Source organism: Schistocerca gregaria, chromosome 2 (genome assembly GCF_023897955.1).
Source record: "Schistocerca gregaria isolate iqSchGreg1 chromosome 2, iqSchGreg1.2, whole genome shotgun sequence".
Taxonomy (NCBI): Eukaryota; Metazoa; Arthropoda; class Insecta; order Orthoptera; family Acrididae; genus Schistocerca; species Schistocerca gregaria.
Window position 1 is genome coordinate 813,456,604 of NC_064921.1, and position 19,028 is coordinate 813,475,631.

The following is a 19,028-nucleotide window of genomic DNA, read 5'->3' on the forward strand; positions in this document are numbered from 1 at the left end:
GTCGATTGGGCTTCACTTATAGTCACTTTTAAGTTCTTTTACTTCTTGATTTTCTAAGGTTACAACCAGGATGCTTATGACCTTAGTTGTTTTTCACCCTAAAACAAAACTAACAAACAAAACAAACAAAACACAACGACACCACCAAGACCATGTTGCGGCTCCAGTTTCCCGTTTTCTGGTAGCGAGCGTCTTCCAACTTCTTGTATTCTTGTACAGCTCTTTCTCATACATCCTATCAAAAAGGCCACCACTTTCGGCGACGTTCTTCTTAATAATTTCGATCCATCTTCTCTTTGGCAGTCCAATGTCTCTTTTCTCATATATAGTCACTTCAAGGAATTTCTTGGCTGATCGAACAGTCCACGGGTGTACTGCCTTTGCATAGTGTCCAATGGGAACAATATTTCGGCGATCAGACACGTCGGCATCCGTTAACCAGTGCTTACAAGTGACAGGTTGAATACGACATTTGCATTTATAAAGACAGCCAGAAAGCAAATTATAGTGTACACAATTCATGCAAACAGCCCCTAATTGAAACTGGAGATGCTCAGAAACTGACAGAAAAATTAGGTTCATCTAGTTGTCATCTAGGCAGTGCACAAAATCAATTATCCTTATTGCATCAGAATATCCGAGGACTGGCGGGTAAGCTTAATTGAGTTGCTTATTTGTTTTGAAGAATTAGAGTTGAGCAAACCATTTGATATAATCTGCCTCTCTGAACATCATGTCACCACTGGTATAGATGTATTAAATGTTACAGGATTTAAGTTGCCTCTTTCTTCCGCAGAGAAAATTTGGTGAAAGGAGTAGTTGCCACATTTTTCAGAAACTGTTTTAATTTCAAGAATACCGATATTAATAAATATTGCTCAGAGCAGGAATCAGGAGCATGAGCAACAGAAGTAATATTTCATAATAAATCCTTTATAATAATAAGTGTATACAGAGCGCCTTCAGGAAACTTTAACCTCTTCATTAAAAAATCTGGACTCTCTTTTGCCCCATCTCATAGTAAAAAAAAGGGAAATAGTGGTTGCTGGTGATTTTAATGTGGATTTATTGGAAAGCTCTGTCGCTGAACAATTACTGCAATCAGTAATACTATCATTCAATTAAGTTCCTGCTGTGAACCTTGCAACTAGGATATGTATATGCTCTGAGACTGCTATCGAAAATATCTTTGCAGACAAATCTAGGGAAAAAAGTCATATAAAAAGCAATAGTAAATGGGCTAAATGATCATGGCATGCAGCGGAACATTTCCAGGCTGGCTAAAATATGCTGAAGTTAAACCTCTTTATAAGAGGGGAGACAAAGGAAACTATCGACTAATTTCACTTTTGCTGGGATTTTCAAAAATATTTCAAAAGGTTTTGTACAAGTGTCTCCTTAAGCATCTGACTGTAAAGAATACATTGTTCAAGTCACAGTTTGGGTTCTTTAAGGGTTCTTACATAGAGAAAGCTACTTGCATGTGTAGTGAGAATGTACTTAATTCATTAGATAACAAACTTGAGGTACTGGCATTTTCTGTGACTTGTGAAAAGCCACTGGCTATGTGAATCACACCATTCTCTTAAGTAAATTAAAATATTATAATGTTATTGGCAGTGCTGCAAAATGGTTTGAGTCTTACCTAACTAAAAGGAAATAAAGGGTGTCATTGAGAAATACCTGGGCAGTCTTCATCTGATTGGGAATTAATTACATGTGGTGTTCCTCAAGTTTCCATCTTGGGTCCATTGCTTTTTCTCGTGTACAATTATGTCCTCCCGTCTGTTACATTGCCACATACTAAGTTTGTTTTGTTAACAGATGGTAGAAACATTGAAATAAGTAGGAAGTCAAGTGTATATCGAGAAACAGCTACTAATCAGATTTTCAGTGACATTGATAAATGGTTTAATGAAAATTTTCACTGTCATTCAACTTTGAAAGGAAGGGCACACCACAGAATTTCAGAAGCGTCTAGGCAAGTCTGTGTTTGTAATGCGAATGATGTCATATGTACAGGATATAAATATAAAAAAATGCCTACTTTGCTTACTTTCGTTCTATTATGTCATATGGGATCGTATTTTGGGGTGACTTGTCAAACTGAACAAAAGTTTTTACAGTGCAAGAGCGTGTAATAAGACTCATTTGGGGTGTACATTCAAGAATATCATGTATAAACTTGTGCAAGGAATTGGGTATTTTAACGACTGCTTCTCAGAATATTTATTCTTTAATGAAATTTGTTGAAAGTAATATTCCTCTGTTTCCAACTAATATCTCAATACATAGTATCATTACTAGGAATAAGAAAAATCTACTTGAAGGCCTTAAATCACTTATCTTGGTCTAAAAAGAGGTCCAATACTCAGGAACACACATTTTCAACAGATTGCCAGCAACCATACTTTTTGATAGGCAACTCCTTCTGCTTAATGGGGACTGTTAGACGAACTTCTGTTGCATTTCACTTTTGACGTAACATGGGCACAACAGTCAAGATTAGTTATTTTGTATATGATAAATTTATTGAAAGTGTATAAGTATGTTTCCTTCTGATAGTGTATTTATTCTATAAATATTAGCAGTTCCAGTTTACTGTAATGTATTAACATATTTTGGCAATCTCCTGACAAATGGTCACGGAAGTGAGTATTATACTCAGGTGTTTTGTGTTATAGGTTCTGACATGTTCCACACCCTTGAGAATCATTTTTGTGTCTATGGAACGAGAACTGCATCCACTCTAATGTAACATAATCTAATCTTAGGTGCGTTGACGAACTGAGCTCCCGAGGGCGGGCATCCGACTTACATCCCCGCCCACCGCAAGCCGTTCTCTCCACGATCCGCGCCCCATGTCACGCGTCCGTGGTCGAGGAGACGCTTGCGTCAGCGTCTCCAATAGCGATGTAGTTGCTGTGTCCGCTCTGGTCGCCAGGTCGTTGTGTTTACTGAGCGTCTATTTAACAAGATACGGCGCTGGTTCCCAAACCTTGCTGAGATTATAGCCGGAGTCCCGACTGATAAGATTACCTCTCGTGCGAATTTCGATGGCTTCTCTAACGACAGTACCCCCTATATTTGTTAGTCAGCTCTAACACCTTAGCAATTAAATCCCATATTTCACACACATTTGAACATCTTTTTTTCAGCGCTATCATTCTATTACGATCGTATGATTTTTTTAACAAGCAGTGCTCTGCAACCATCGACTTGTTGTATTACATTAGTCGAGTGAGCCGTTAGTGTTCTCGGTGTCGATCTTCGATGCTGTGAAATGTTTGTCCAATATATGTCTTGCCATAGTGGCACGGGATCCGATACACCCCGGCCTTCTGCAAACCTGTAATCCCTGACACAATACTTGTTAAAGCCTTGCTATGGAAAGTGAGTGGGATTCACCTTATAAGAAAGGATTTTCGCATAGATATTGTCCGCGTGTACCTGAATAGTGGCAAATCAGACCTACATCCACTCTGTAATAACAATGATTCGTCAAGTAAGTTCTAAATGCAATCGCACGTCAGAATGGAACAAAAGCAAACCAGAAGATGCTACCAATGTGACAATAATACGCTCGCCAGCCTAATTAGGCATTAACTGAGTTTCTTCCCTGTACAAGTTGACATATATTCATGCAAAACAAGTTGTAACACTACATGATATAGTAGAATTTTAGAACCAGAAAATCTATTGAACTGATAGTTTCACGTTCAGTACTGATATGGAAAATCATGAATACACTCCTGGAAACGGAAAAAAGAACACATTGACACCGGTGTGTCAGACCCACCATACTTGCTCCGGACACTGCGAGAGGGCTGTACAAGCAATGATCACACGCACGGCACAGCGGACACACCAGGAACCGCGGTGTTGGCCGTCGAATGGCGCTAGCTGCGCAGCATTTGTGCACCGCCGCCGTCAGTGTCAGCCAGTTTGCCGTGACATACGGAGCTCCATCGCAGTCTTTAACACTGGTAGCATGCCGCGACAGCGTGGACGTGAACCGTATGTGCAGTTGACGGACTTTGAGCGAGGGCGTGTAGTGGGCATGCGGGAGGCCGGGTGGACGTACCGCCGAATTGCTCAACACGTGGGGCGTGAGGTCTCCACAGTACATCGATGTTGTTGCCAGTGGTCGACGACCTGGGACCGGGCCGCAGCGACGCACGGATGCACGCCAAGACCGTAGGATCCTACGCAGTGCCGTAGGGGTTCGCACCGCCACTTCCCAGCAAATTAGGGACACTTCTGCTCCTGGGGTATCGGCGAGGACCATTCGCAACCGTCTCTATGAAGCTGGGCTTCGGTCCCGCACACCGTTAGGCCGTCTTCCGCTCACGCCCCAACATCGTGCAGCCCGCCTCCAGTGGTGTCGCGACAGGCGTGAATGGAGGGACGAATGGAGACGTGTCGTCTTCAGCGATGAGAGTCGCTTCTGCCTTGGTGCTAATGATGGTCGTATGCGTGTTTGGCGCCGTGCAGGTGAGCGCCACAATCAGGACTGCATACGGCCGAGGCACACAGGGCCAACACCCGGCATTATGGTGTGGGGAGCGTTCTCCTACACTGGCCGTACACCTCTGGTGATCGTCGAGGGGACACTGAATAGTGCACGGTACATCCAAACCGTCATCGAACCCATCGTCCTACCATTCCTAGACCGGCAAGGGAACTTGCTGTTCCAACAGGACAATGCACATCCGCATGTATCCCGTGCCACCCAACGTGCTCTAGAAGGTGTAAGTCAACTACCCTGGCCAGCAAGATCTCCGGATCTGTCCCCCATTGAGCATGTTTGGGACTGGATGAAGCGTCGTGTCACTCGGTCTGCACGTCCAGTACGAACGCTGGTCCAACTGAGGCGCCAGGTGGAAATGGCATGGCAAGCCGTTCCACAGGACTACATCCAGCATCTCTACGATCGTCTCCATGGGAGAATAGCAGCCTGCATTGCTGCGAAAGGTGGGTATACACTGTACTAGTGCCGACATTGTGCATGCTCTGTTGCCTGTGTCTATGTGCCTGTGGTTCTGTCAGTGTGATCATGTGATGTATCTGACTCCAGGAATGTGTCAATAAAGTTTCCCCTTCCTGGGACAATGAATTCACGGTGTTCCTATTTCAATTTCCAGGAGTGTACATAACACTACACTATAATGTTTACTACAAAAAATTATTCTGACTATTAATCTGATTAAAATCGTGCATAGGTTACCCTAGAAATTACACTTTCATGCCACACACAAAATGTCAGTTTTGATAAAGATAAAACACTGATAAATTTTGACTTTTATATTGACTTTAGCTTTTGCTGGTCAAACCAATTTAGAGCACTTCAGAACAGAATTCAAATGAATGAAGGGGGGACCCTAAAACTGTTATAATCGCTGTATTTAAAAAAATTGATTACTGAATTTATTATTCATTCAGGATTTCCAGTATATAAGTTACTACTCTTTTCATCTTATTTACTGCTCATTTAAATGCCTTTAAATCTGTCTCGAAATAATAAACTATATCAATACTAAAGTTATCTTTCGACTTCGTTAGACCTTCGCTATTCATTTACTGGTTCATTAACAAAACATTTCTTTAAACACTATTCTAATATAGCTAGTTCTGCAAACAGTTATTATTAACACAATTTTTAATTTTCATTTCGGGATACTCGGATTGCACAACGTTTGGAAAGGATCCTGTCTAGGTTAGTTGTGAGGATAATGAAATGATGGAAAAATCCTGGTAAAATTTAGATTATTATTGCACCAAATAAACACAGTTCACCCTCTGATCCATGTGAATACAGTACTAAAAGTTTCAACCTGCTAGTATCGATGCGGCGGTTGGCGGGCGGCAAGATGACGAGGCACAGAGCACACATACAACCATGGCTCTTGACGTATCGGCACTTTATTTCTTCTTAGCGTCGCAAAACTTTTCCATTTAGTGCCTATGGAATTTTGCCATGCTGTGTGGGCGTTGGAGCGGCATACCCGAGGCTCAGTGAAGACATGTCTTCCAGGAGAGCCTCCTGCCTCCAGAAGGTGTTGCTCAGACAAGTGCCAAACTCCAACTACTACTGTGCCCGTTGTGCCGTGGAGTGCCCGCGTCACTTTTGCCGCGCTCGCCTGCCATCCACCTTTTACCGCTCCCTGACCGACCGTGTATTCACCCGAGGTTTTGCATTCTACATATCCTAATACATTGCCTACGTATGGACCAGACGCACAGTTACAATTTTAAACATCTTAGAACAGTTTCAACATTTGTTACATTTCAATTCTATTACAATATTGCTTGACCTTTGACATAAACATAAATATTGACATTGAAACTTATTTACTGTTTTCTTAACATAATGGCATGAAACAAAAACAAATGAAACCAGAACCTCAATTACACAAGTTTATCGTAAAATCAAATGAAAAGAATTACTTATATGTACAATAGTACAGAGTCGTTCTTGTCACAAACCCAAGTCATCTTTGACACTGCCCAATAATGCCTATGTGTTATTGGGCAGGCAAAAGACCGTACTTACGCGGTGCTATTTCAGTACGCGCCCAACTTTTGCTGATAGCAACTCCTCAGAACTGTATTCCGATAAACAGGGTACTCAGAATGGCAGATTAAGTGCGCTGTTCACCCCACCACTACAGTACAACTTAATGAGTCGGGACGAATCAAGGAGGAAGAGATAGCCACATCCTTTATGTCGTACACTGACGTGCTATAGGGACAAGTCGGGGCGCATACTGAAAAAGCACCACGTAGGAACTGTCTTTTGCCCATCCAATAAAACACGGGCATTATTTGGGGAGTGTGAAAGGTGCTTGCAAAAGGACGCCTCTCAGACGGAAGGCCAATACCTACATCATTCGGAGTGATAAACACCTCAGCACGCTCCGAGATGGCGAGAAGAAGAAAGTGGTGACCAACTGCTCATCACAGACGACGGCAACCAACAGAGGCGACAACATCAAATTTGACCGAGAGGTACAAACTATCGAGGTAGCCAACGCACACGGCAACAAGATAAACGTTGAAATATTGGACTTCGAGGTTCCAGAGATCACGCAGCATGACAACTACCAAGATAACTGGTTGTACGGAGAACAACAAGAAGCAATACACACCACGAAGGGACTTCCATCAATCTATCTTCCCATGACATTAGAAGGCAACTAAGGTGCCAGCACCAACAGTACACACCATGAAGAAACTACCACTGATCTATTTTCCCATCATATTAGAAGACAAGTAACGTGACTACACCAGCAGTTCTGATGGGTTTTGGAGCTTTGTCTTGGATGTAAGGGGAATACCGGAGCTGTGTCCATAACCTCCTGCAAATAAATTTCCAATTGGGAGATGTACGTACCTCTCCCCCAAAACGTTGCAACAAATATTGTACTAATAAAGAAAATATATAACTTCGTAAATCCCATGCCTGAGAACTGTTAGTGAGCATGACCTTAAACAGTCCATTCCACCCCATCAGGGATGAGAATAAAAAGATAAATTGTAAAAAAAAAAAACTCAGGAGCTCAGTTCGTCAATGCATCTGACGACGGCGACGTGTTTGATCGCTGAAATATTGTGCCCGTTGGACACTGTGGATCGGCAGATCAGTTACTGAACATGGTCAGTTCTGCCTTTTGTAGTATCTGGTTGCCCCAAAGGAGCCACTTCATTTGATTGTAAAACTGCGCACCTTAATGTGTACGGCTTAGAACTTCCCTTCTGGTTAAGTTATAAATAATTAGCATGCATATAAAAACAGATAAAAGTCGAACAGTGTTCTTGAAAGTACCGTTGACGGGTTTTCTGCGAACATTCTCGCCCTCAGTTTTACAAAGACACAACATATTCCTTTACACACATCTAAGTGTATAACATTTTTGGTAAGTGTAACATATGGTAATGAAATAATAAATAGGGCGGAAACTTCAAAATTCTTAAATGTCCATACCAATGAGTATGTAAACTGGAAAAAGTTCATTTTGAAACACCTAAAACAACTTACTTCACCCACATTTCCACTTACAATCATTGCCGATCCTGGAGACAGATAAATCACTAAGTGCACATGTTTTGTATATTTCAATACAATAACTTCATACGGAACAATGTTCTGGGGTAGCTCAGAAAGGAAGTCTTCCTTGCTGAAAAACGAGCTGTAAGAATAATATGTAGTGCTCGCCCATGATGATCCTGTAGACAGCTGTTTAAGGAGATGGGCATTCTGACTACCGCTTCAAGGTATATTTCTTCCCTCATGAAGTTTATTGTGAATAATCCACTACAGCTCAAAAGGTACGGTGATGTACGTAATTGCAATACCAGACGGAAATATGAAATCCATTACTCCACATTAAGGTTGTCTTCAGCATAAAAAAGGAGTGTGCAATGTTGCAACAAAAATTTTTAACTTACCCAGGGATATAAAATGTCTGCCAAATACCAAAGTAAAATATGAAACCAAACTAAAAAAAAATTCTCTTTTACTGTTCCTTCTCTTCTGCAGAAGAATTTCAGTTATTGTAATGAGTAAGAGGTGGTGGGTAGCTTTTACTATATCACAGATGCGTAAATAAATATTTAAAACTTAAGTTATGAGGAATATGTAAAATGACTCATTCCACATCATTGCTATTTTACAATGATGATCATACCTACTTGTGTGAGTCCCATAAAAAGTATTTTAACACTCTGAGGACAAGGCCTGTGACTGAAGTTTCACGATAATCTCCTGCCACAACGAAAAGCTCCTTTGTTTTAATTATTGCCACCCCAATTCGTGTATCACATCTGTGCCCCTCTCTCACTTATTTCGCTATAATACAAAACGAGCTGACCTCCTTCGACCTTTTTCGATGTTATCCGTCAATCCTATCTGATGCACATCCCATACCGCACAGCAACAGTCCAGAAGATGGCCTCAAAGCAGTCTCTTTAGTACACCTGTTGCATTTTCTAAATGTTTTGCCAGTAAATCACAGTCTTTGGTTTATTTTGTACACACCATTATCAATGCGATTGTTCCAATTTAAGTTATCCGTAACTGTAGTCCCTAAGTATTTAGCTGAATATGTTGCTTCAGATTGGTGTGTTTGAACTCTTTGGACATTACCCATTTTACCAAGTTAGCCAACAACGTTGTTACAACAACAAAGTAAGCTAAAAACGCATGGTTATTATCGTATTATAATGGCTAAAATTGGCACATGACAGTCTATCATACTATAGAGAGTTCTACTGTTGCATAATCGTGTTCATCATAATGAGATGAGGTGAGATGACGTTAATGGCGAGTTCCACTGCTGATTAACTTCGCAAATGGTATGTATCATTTTCCAACAATAACTGAAAAGACATTACCGGTTTCACGATGACATACATCTCTTGCGAAGCCATACGTGCCGTGGTCATACTCGTACTAACTTACGAAGCTGTTTCTTTATACTTATGATTATGCAGTGTTGACAAAATAAGACTAGCCTGATTAAATTTCATGTACCTTAGATAGGCAACCCGCCACAGGTGCTGTTGATACCAGTCTTAAGGGGAGTTAGAACGGAAAAAATGTTTTTTTCCCACATTTTTTCGGATTTTTCTCTCGTTATACAATTTGCTATTTTCCGAATAAAATGATAAACTCACATGGGAAGTGTTTTATTTTATTTTTTAAATATAACCTACACCGGTTGAAAATGTTAAAATTCTTTACGTGCATTACTTCAAGATCTAATAAAATCGGTAATTTTTTATATAGAAGGCTGTGGATTGCTGTGTTATAGAGGTCATGTCCAGAAGAGGATCAGCATTAGGTTGCGGAAGTTGGTACAAAGTCTGAGAGACAACAAACTTTCTGATGGTAAAACCATAAGAGGCAAGTTGGCAGACAAAATGATTGATGAAGTACAGCAGTATTATGGGATGGCCATTAGAAATAATGCTGAGGATTTGTTGAAAATGAAGCAGGCAGTATGGGCCACCTTCTTCCACAGACTGTCAACTGATGAAAAACCAGTACACCACCTTTGCCCTCTCTGGACCTGATTCATGGTGCAATTACCACTAAGCCCAGTACTCGAACAGCTCATACAGTCATAAACATGCCATCCCAGCAGCAGTCGTGGATATCATAAAACCTATTTACAGAGTCCTGACAAATTCTGAATTATTGAGGAAGTGTCTGCATGCTCAGACTCAAAATCACAGTGACTCGTTCAATAATCTTATATGGACTCGCTTACCAAAATATGTTTTTGTTGGAATGAAGTCACTTAAGTGGAGGGTTAGTGATGCTGTTATAGCTTTTAATGATGGCATCATTGGTAGGGTGATAGCATATGGGAATTAATCTTGGAGCAAACTGAATCAGAGAATTGAGCGGATGGACAAGGTTCGCATTGATAAAGTAGAATACACAGCACAGTTGGTCACTAGGGAGTCCAGGAGGAGGAAAAGAAGAAAATACTTGGAAAAAGATGAAGAGGATGATGTACAGTATGGTGCAGGCTGCTTTTGAGTAACTAAAAATAAAAAAACAGCATATATTAAGTGAGATACATTCTTTTCAAATTTTAGAAGGCGTTCCTGAAGATTTACATTTTCTGTTGCATTTTTCCCTAAACCTTAGAAACCACTTCGAGCAGAGTATTCATATTTTCAGGGAGTAATAACATATATAGTGAACTAAAAGAACATAATGTTATGTATAGTTAAAATTATTTAGGATAACGTACAAAAAAGTACACAAAATTTTAACTGTATAATACAAAAATAAAAAATGTACAGGGTCTATACAGGGGCGATGTTCTTGAGGACAATATCATGGAAATGTAAGAGGATGTAGATGCAGATGAAATGCGAGATATGACACTGCGTGAAGAGTTTGACACAGCACTGAAAGACCAAAGTCGAAACAAGGCCCCGGGAGCAGACAACTTTCCATTAGAACTACTGACAGCCTTGGGAGAGCCAGTCCTGACAAAACTACCATTGGTGAGCAAGATATATGAGACAGTCGAAATACCCACAGACTTCAAGAACAATATAATAATTCCAACCCCAAAGAAAGAAGGTGTTGACAGATGTGAAAATTACAGAACTATCAGTTTAATAAGTCAGAGCTGCAAAATACTAAGGCGAATTCTTTACAGACGAATGGAAAGACTGGTAGAAGCCGACCTCGGGGAAGATCAGTTTGGATTCCGTAGAAATGTTGGAACACGTGAGGCAGTACTGACCCTACAGCTTATCTTAGAAGAAAGATTAAGGAGAGGCTAACCTACGTTTCTAGCATTTGTGGACTTAGAGAAAGCTTCTGACAATGTCGACTGGAATACTCTCTTACAAATTCTGAAGGTGGCAGGGGTAAAATACAGGGAGCGAAAGGCTATTTACAATTTGTACAGAAACCAGATGGCAGTTATAAGAGTCGAGGGACATGAAAGGGAAGCAGTGGTTGGGAAGGGAGTGAGACAGGGCTGTAGCCTCTCCCCGATGTTATTCAATCTGTATATTGAGCAAGCAGTAAAGGAAACAAAAGAAAAATTTGGAGTAGGTATTAAAATCCATGCAGAAGAAATAAAAACTTTGAGGTTTGCCGATGACATTGTAATTCTGTTAGAAACAGCAAAGGACTTGGAAGAGCAGTTGAACGGAACGGACAATGTCTTGAAAGGAGTGTATAAGATGAACATCAACAAAAGCAAAACAAGGATAATGGAATGTAGTCGGCTTAAGTCGGGTGATGCTGAGGGAATTAGATTAGGAAATGAGACATTTAAAGTAGTAAAGGATTTTTGCTATTTGGGGAGCAAAATAAGCGATTATGGTCGAAGTAGAGAGGATATAAAATATAGACTGGCAATGTCAAGGAAAGCGTTTCTGAAGAAGAGAAATTTGTTAACATCGAGTATAGATTTAAGTGTCAGGAAGTCGTTTCTGAAAGTATTTGTATGGAGTGTAGCCATGTATGGAAGTGAGACATGGACGGTAAATACACTCCTGGAAATTGAAATAAAAACACCGTGAATTCATTGTCCCAGGAAGGGGAAACTTTATTGACACATTCCTGGGGTCAGATACATCACATGATCACACTGACAGAACCACAGGCACATAGACACAGGCAACAGAGCATGCACAATGTCGGCACTAGTACAGTGTATATCCACCTTTTGCAGCAATGCTGGCTGCTATTCTCCCATGGAGACGATCGTAGAGATGCTGGATGTAGTCCTGTGAAACGGCTTGCCATGCCATTTCCACCTGGCGCCTCAGTTGGACCAGCGTTCGTGCTGGACGTGGAGACCGCGTGAGACGACGCTTCATCCAGTCCCAAACATGCTCAATGGGGGACAGATCCGGAGATGTTGCTGGCCAGGGTAGTTGACTTACACCTTCTAGCACGTTGGGTGGCACGGGATACATGCGGACGTGCATTGTCCTGTTGGAACAGTAAGTTCCCTTGCCGGTCTAGGAATGGTAGAACGATGGGTTCGATGACGGTTTGGATGTACCGTGCACTATTCAGTGTCCCCTCGACGATCACCAGAGGTGTACGGCCAGTGTAGGAGATCGCTCCCAACACCATGATGCCCTGTGTGCCTCGGTCGTATGCAGTCCTGATTGTGGCGCTCACCTGCACGGCGCCAAACACACATACGACCATCATTAGCACCAAGGCAGAAGCGACTCTCATCGCTGAAGACGACACGTCTCCATTCGTCCCTCCATTCACGCCTGTCGCGACACCACTGGAGGCGGGCTGCACGATGTTGGGGCGTGAGCGGAAGACGGCCTAACGGTGTGCGGGACCGTAGCCCAGCTTCATGGAGACGGTTGCGAATGGTCCTCGCCGATACCCCAGGAGCAACAGTGTCCCTAATTTGCTGGGAAGTGGCGGTGCGCTCCCCTACGGCACTGCGTAGGATCCTACGGTCTTGGCGTGCATCCGTGCGCCGCTGCGGTTCGGTCCCAGGTCGACGGGCACGTGCACCTTCCGCCGACCACTGGCGACAACATCGATGTACTGTGGAGACCTCACGCCCCACGTGTTGAGCAATTCGGCGGTACGTCCACCCGGCCTCCCGCATGCCCACTATACGCCCTCGCTCAAAGTCTGTCAACTGCACATACGGTTCACGTCCACGCTGTCGCGGCATGCTACCAGTGTTAAAGACTGCGATGGAGCTCCGTATGCCACGGCAAACTGGCTGACACTGACGGCGGCGGTGCACAAATGCTGCGCAGCTAGCGCCATTCGACGGCCAACACCGCGGTTCCTGGTGTGTCCTCTGTGCCGTGCGTGTGATCATTGCTTGTACAGCCCTCTCGCAGTGTCCGGAGCAAGTATGGTGGGTCTGACACACCGATGTCAATGTGTTATTTTTTCCATTTCCAGGAGTGTAGTTTGGACAAGAAGAGAATAGAAGCTTTCGAAATGTGGTGCTACAGAAGAATGCTGAAGATTAGATGGGTAGATCACATAACTAATGAGGAGGTATTGAATAGAATTGGGGAGGAGTTTGTGGCACAACTTGACTGGAAGAAGGAGTCGGTTGGTAGGACATGTTCTGAGGCATCAAGGGATCACCAATTTAGTACTGGAGGGCAGCGTGGAGGGTAAAAATCATAGAGGGAGACCAAGAGATGAGTACACTAAGCAGATTCAGAAGGATGTGGGTGCAGTAGGTACTGGGAGATGAAGATGCTGGCACAGTACAGAGTATCATGGAGAGCTGCATCAAACCAGTATACGGTTCAAATGGCTCTGAGCACTATGGGACTCAACTGCTGTGGTCATAAGTACCCTAGAACTTAGAACTACTTAAACCTAACTAACCTAAGGACACCACACACATCCATGCCCGAGGCAGGATTCGAACCTGCGACCGTAGCAGTCGCGCGGTTCCGGACTGAGCGCCTAGAACCGCTAGACCACCGCGGCCGGCCAGTCTAAGGACTGAAGACTACAACAACAATTAAAAAATTGCATTTCCGAAAAAAGTTGCTGAAATGCCATTGTAGTTCACTAGGTTCATAACATACAGTTTAATGTCTTGTAAAAGTTTCTTGGCAATGGCTACAGCTGTTCCTGAAATACGGAGAAGCCAAGTCACTAAATTTAACATCATCGGGACATGGCGTTCCAACTCTCCTTAAGGAGCATGATATATATTCTGCTCACGTTTTATGTAGCCCAAACTATATAACCGTAATTATAAAGCAACAGCTTCCTAATGTAGTATGACAGCAGCACGTGTGACTCAGCAGGTGATCTGTGTGACTTTTGTTAGTGAGATTTATCAATGCAATACTGAAGATGAATGAAACATAACATACAAGTCACGTACAGGGCATATCGTAATTAAAGGTCAAAATATATACAGTTGAAACTATACGATATTAAAAGCGTTTGTGAGATAATTGCGACTTTGTGATTACCAGCCACTACTGACTTGACTATGTAAACGTCATCCAATTTAGGAGAAGCTAACAATAGTGTACAACATTAAGAAAATTATTTAGAGATTTTGTTTCAAAAGTGCAGGTATTTCAAACGAACAAGACACCAGTTACATGAGTTGGTAGTAGTTGAAGGAGGTTTGCAAAGTGTCGCCCATGTACGCGTATGCTGGGCTCTACCCGTCGCTGCAATGAGTTTTCAGTCTTTGTGACCGAGTGCTTATTTGTTACAATATAATTCTTGACAAGTATTGGCAACGGTGTTAACTGGAGTGGCGTACAATACACCTTTAAAGTGGCTTCCAACCACTGAAATCCTTGTGGTTAAGCTGAGGGGATCTTGGAGGCCACGGTACAGGTCTTCCTCTCTCAGTCCATCTTTGTCCATATCGGGGCGTTAGATATTGCCTCATATTAGCTGCAAAATGTATGCACCTTATCCTCTGGCGTTGCTGTAAGCCCACATCCTCAACCAATCCCGTGAATCTAAACCAAAAGGTAATTTCGTCCATTTAGTTTGTTTCGTGACATGTACGGCACAACACGACGAACATCTAATACCCGGAATTTTTCAGGCAAGTCTCCTTGTTTTCGACTCTTTCCAGCACCACATTTTCAAGCACAGGCATATTCGTGCAGGTCTATCGGTTTCCGTAGCACGTGCATTGTTCCCAGTTTCTCTGACTGGTTGATAAACTCATGTAAAGGTTAGACTTTCGGGGTACCTTCGCGCAGGGTATGCACCTTGGTACAAGCGTGTAGCCTCCCGCGCACTGCTCTAACCTAGTCATACATGAAATGCATATCCGCCATACACCTCGTTACTGTATGTTCCACGTTTCCACCAACACTCGTACAACACAAATGGTTCTCCACAAACAACTGACAACAGACATGAGTGGCATTATAACTGTGTACTGTACTCTCGTATCAATTCTGCTTACACTTCCATCCCTCTAAACCACACTCCACGGTCCGGCATACGGAATAGTTGCAATTATCTCGCAAACGCTTCATTTCCGGACCTACATTTATTGATACTTTTTTGCTTCTACACTACTGGCCATTAAAATTGCTACACCGAGAAGAAATGCAGATGATAAACGGGGTATTCATTGGACAAATATATTACACTAGAACTGACATATGGTTACATTTTCACGCAGTTTGGGTGCATAGATCCTGAGAAATCAGTACCCAGAACAACCACCTCTGGTCGTACTAACGGCATCGATACGCCTGGGCATTGAATCAAACAGAGCTTGGATGGCGTGTACAGGTACAGCTGCCCATGCAGCTTCAACACGATACCACAGATCATCAAGAGTAGTGACTGGCGTATTGTGACGAGCCAGTTGCTGGGCCACCATTGACCAGACGTCTTCAATTGGTGAGAGATCTGGAGAATGTGCTGGCCATGGCAGCAGTCGAACATTTTCTGTATCCAGAAAGGTCCGTACAGGACCTGCAACGTGCGGTCGCGCATTATCCTGCCTGAATTTAGGGTTTCGCAGGGATCGAACGAAGGGTAGAGCCACGGGTCGTAACACACCTGAAATGTAAAGTGCCGCCTCTGCGGACTAGGCGCCGCCTCTGCGGACAAGAGCTGACCGTGACGTGTAACCAATTTCACCCCATACAATCACGTCGGGTGATATGCCAGTACAGCAATGACGAATACACGCTTCCAATGTGCGTTCACCGTGATGTCGCCAAATACGGATGCCACCATCATGATGCTGTAGACAGAACATGTATTCATCCGAAAAAATGACGTTTTGCCATTCGTGCAACCAGGTTCGTCGTTGAGAACACCATCACAGGCGCTCCTGTCTGTGATTCAGCGTCAAGGGTAACCACAGCCATGGTCTCCGAGCTGATAGTCCATGCTGCTGCAAACGTCGTCGAACTGTTTGTGCAGATGCTTGTTGTCTTGCAAACGCCCCTACCTGTTAACTCAGGAGCACATGTTTTTCGACGATTATTACCCATGTTTTCTGTTCCGTTTTATATTCCTGTTCGGGGATTTTTCTTGACATCCGTCTCACTAAGTTACTGAACCTTGCTGTCGTGCGCCCAAAACGCCTCTACTACTACTACTACTACTACTACTACTACTAGTGTTGCCTCAGGGATCGAGACGTGGCTGCACGATCCGTTACAGCCATGCGGATAAGATGCCTGTCATCTCGACTGCTAGTGATACGAGGCCGATGGGATGCAGCACTGCGTTCCGTATTACCCTCCTGAACCCACCGATTCCATATTCTGCTAACAGTCATTGGATCTCGACCAACGCGAGCAGCAATGTCGCGATACGATATACCGCAATAGCGATAGGCGACAATCCGACCTTTATCAAAGTCGGAAACGTGATTGTACGCATTTTTCCTCCTTACACGAGGCATCACAACAAAGTTTCATCAGGCAACGCCGGTCAACTGCTGTTGGTGTATGAGAAATCGGTTGCACACTTTCCTCGTGTCAGCACGTTGTAGGTGTCGCTACCGCCGTCAGCCTTGTGTGAATGCTCTGAAAACTAATATCACAGCATCCTCTTCCTGTCGGTTAAATTTCGCGTCTGTATCACGTCATCTTCGTGGTGTAGCAATTTTAATGACCAGTAGTGTAGTATCGTATACTTTCAACTGTATGCGTCGACGCCATTAATTTTGATATACCCTGTATATTTTTTCAACGACGTAAGCAATAAGTTATGCCCAACATTGTTACTAGACGACCAAGAAATAATGTCGTTAAGTGATTCGACAACAAGTGACTTACATGCTATCTAGTAATGAGTTTTAACATGTTGAAACCGGTGAAGTTCGAATAAATTTTTCAATCGTGATTGATGAATTAAGGATTCTTATTACTTTCTGAAGTTATTCTGTTCTTTATACCATTTTCCCTCGCATGGTTTTTGTAAGTAGCACTGTCCCTTATAAGTTTATTTTGTTTCATCACCTATTTGTCAGCTGGGCGTGTGTTGGAGAGCCTGCGACTCATCGAATACACGAAATACCTGAGTGCTGGTCACGGAAAGGTTTGCTGGTTCCTGAATTAGGACAACTGAAGCGTTCAGTTTACAGTGGCTTTAAAGTGGGCCGGGAGTCGTATGCTCGGCATCCTCAATAGCGGGTCTGAGATACAAAAGGGACGCAGTTTGCTGAATATTACCAGATCACATTAACACCACCTAGAAAACTACAATTTCAACTATTCATATGTTCCTACGCAGCAGAAAGTTCAAAACAAAACTATCATATCTCTGAATTTGCTTTCAGTGTTCCTCTGGGGGAAAGAAAATGAATTGAACATCTGGGCCACCTGCACTCGTTCCAAACTAAGGTGTTCAACTATTCGTAAAGCGTTTTTTGCTCTCAGAAAATCTGAATATATCAGTAATGTAAACATTTTACGTTAATGATTTTTTATTCATTGACCTATCAGAATTCTTGGTCTTATTCTTTGCCTGTCTTGTTTAAATTTGTGTATCATTCAGTTCATAAATGAAACATATTCTAAGAGGCAATTTTTCAAATTTAATATTACTTATGCAGTTGTATTTTGTTCCAGTGATATCTGCTGTCAGACTTCGAGCTATTTAGACCGAGCGAGGAAGCCACAGCTTTTCAGGTGTAAGGATTCAACGAAAATAAATTTCTTTACTCGCCTTAAGAGAGGTTCCATACTGTTGTTTAGCTGTTTGTGACTAAAATTTGTGAGTGACGTTTAAAAATTATTCGTCCTGCCATTGAAGCAGTTTTGACTTTCGTAGCTAAAAACAAAATCAGAATATCGTTATGAGGTTTAAGAAACATAAGTATTTTTCCCCTACTTGCACAACATAAATAACTGTAATAAGTTCTTAAAGTTATTGGAGCAATAAAGTGTATTTTTACAGCAAAAGTCTACTGAATAAATGTTACTGCTTATCTCAGATAATTCGCTATGACAGTTAGCAGGACAGTCTCAGAGATTTTGTGAACTTCATATTCCGTACAGGTTGAAGTGATTACTAGTAGCAGTTGTGATGAATCTGACTGCACAGTAAACTTGCTATGTTATGATGAACGTTGTCTATCAGTGTAGGTTTTTTTTATCAAAGCAGCAATTTCATTGATAAGAAAAGGCAAGTCTCACACTACATATTTTTGTCTCAATAGCTGTTTTATTGATAAGAAATGGGAATTTCGTTTGTTTGCATACGTAGTATTATCTAAATCATTCCTAGTTAACAGGTTTGAAAGGCGGGCGCATATCGGCTAAAAATGAGAAACAAATGAACGCTTTGGTTACATAATTCAGTTGTGCGATAAAATTACATATGAAAGATTAAAAATAACTGCAGGTATTTACATCTTCGAGGAATAAGCAACTCTTGGGAAAATGTAGTCATGTATAAACGCCATATTCTCACTGAGAAGAACAATCGAAGAATGTGGAGAATTCATTGGTAAAACAAACTTAGGATTTACCTATTTTGAAAAAAAAACTTTACCACTCTGAACAGGAACATATTGTACTTTTTT

The 19,028-nt window shown here is 42.3% G+C and overlaps 1 protein-coding gene across 3 annotated transcripts in view; it reads left to right on the plus strand.

The window, feature by feature from the left end:
- LOC126335125 (uncharacterized) overlaps window positions 1–18,434 on the plus strand; it is a 173,074-nt gene extending 154,640 nt beyond the window's left edge. For 2 of the 3 annotated variants that reach the window (XM_049998082.1, XM_049998083.1), the window contains one exon: window positions 18,073–18,434. In XM_049998082.1, coding sequence (XP_049854039.1) covers window positions 18,073–18,075 — 3 coding nt within the window. In that variant the 3' untranslated portion in view covers window positions 18,076–18,434. The remainder of the gene's footprint in view (window positions 1–18,072) is intronic. The other variant, XM_049998084.1, reaches the window with a different exon arrangement.
- The last annotated feature ends 594 nt before the right edge of the window (window positions 18,435–19,028 follow it).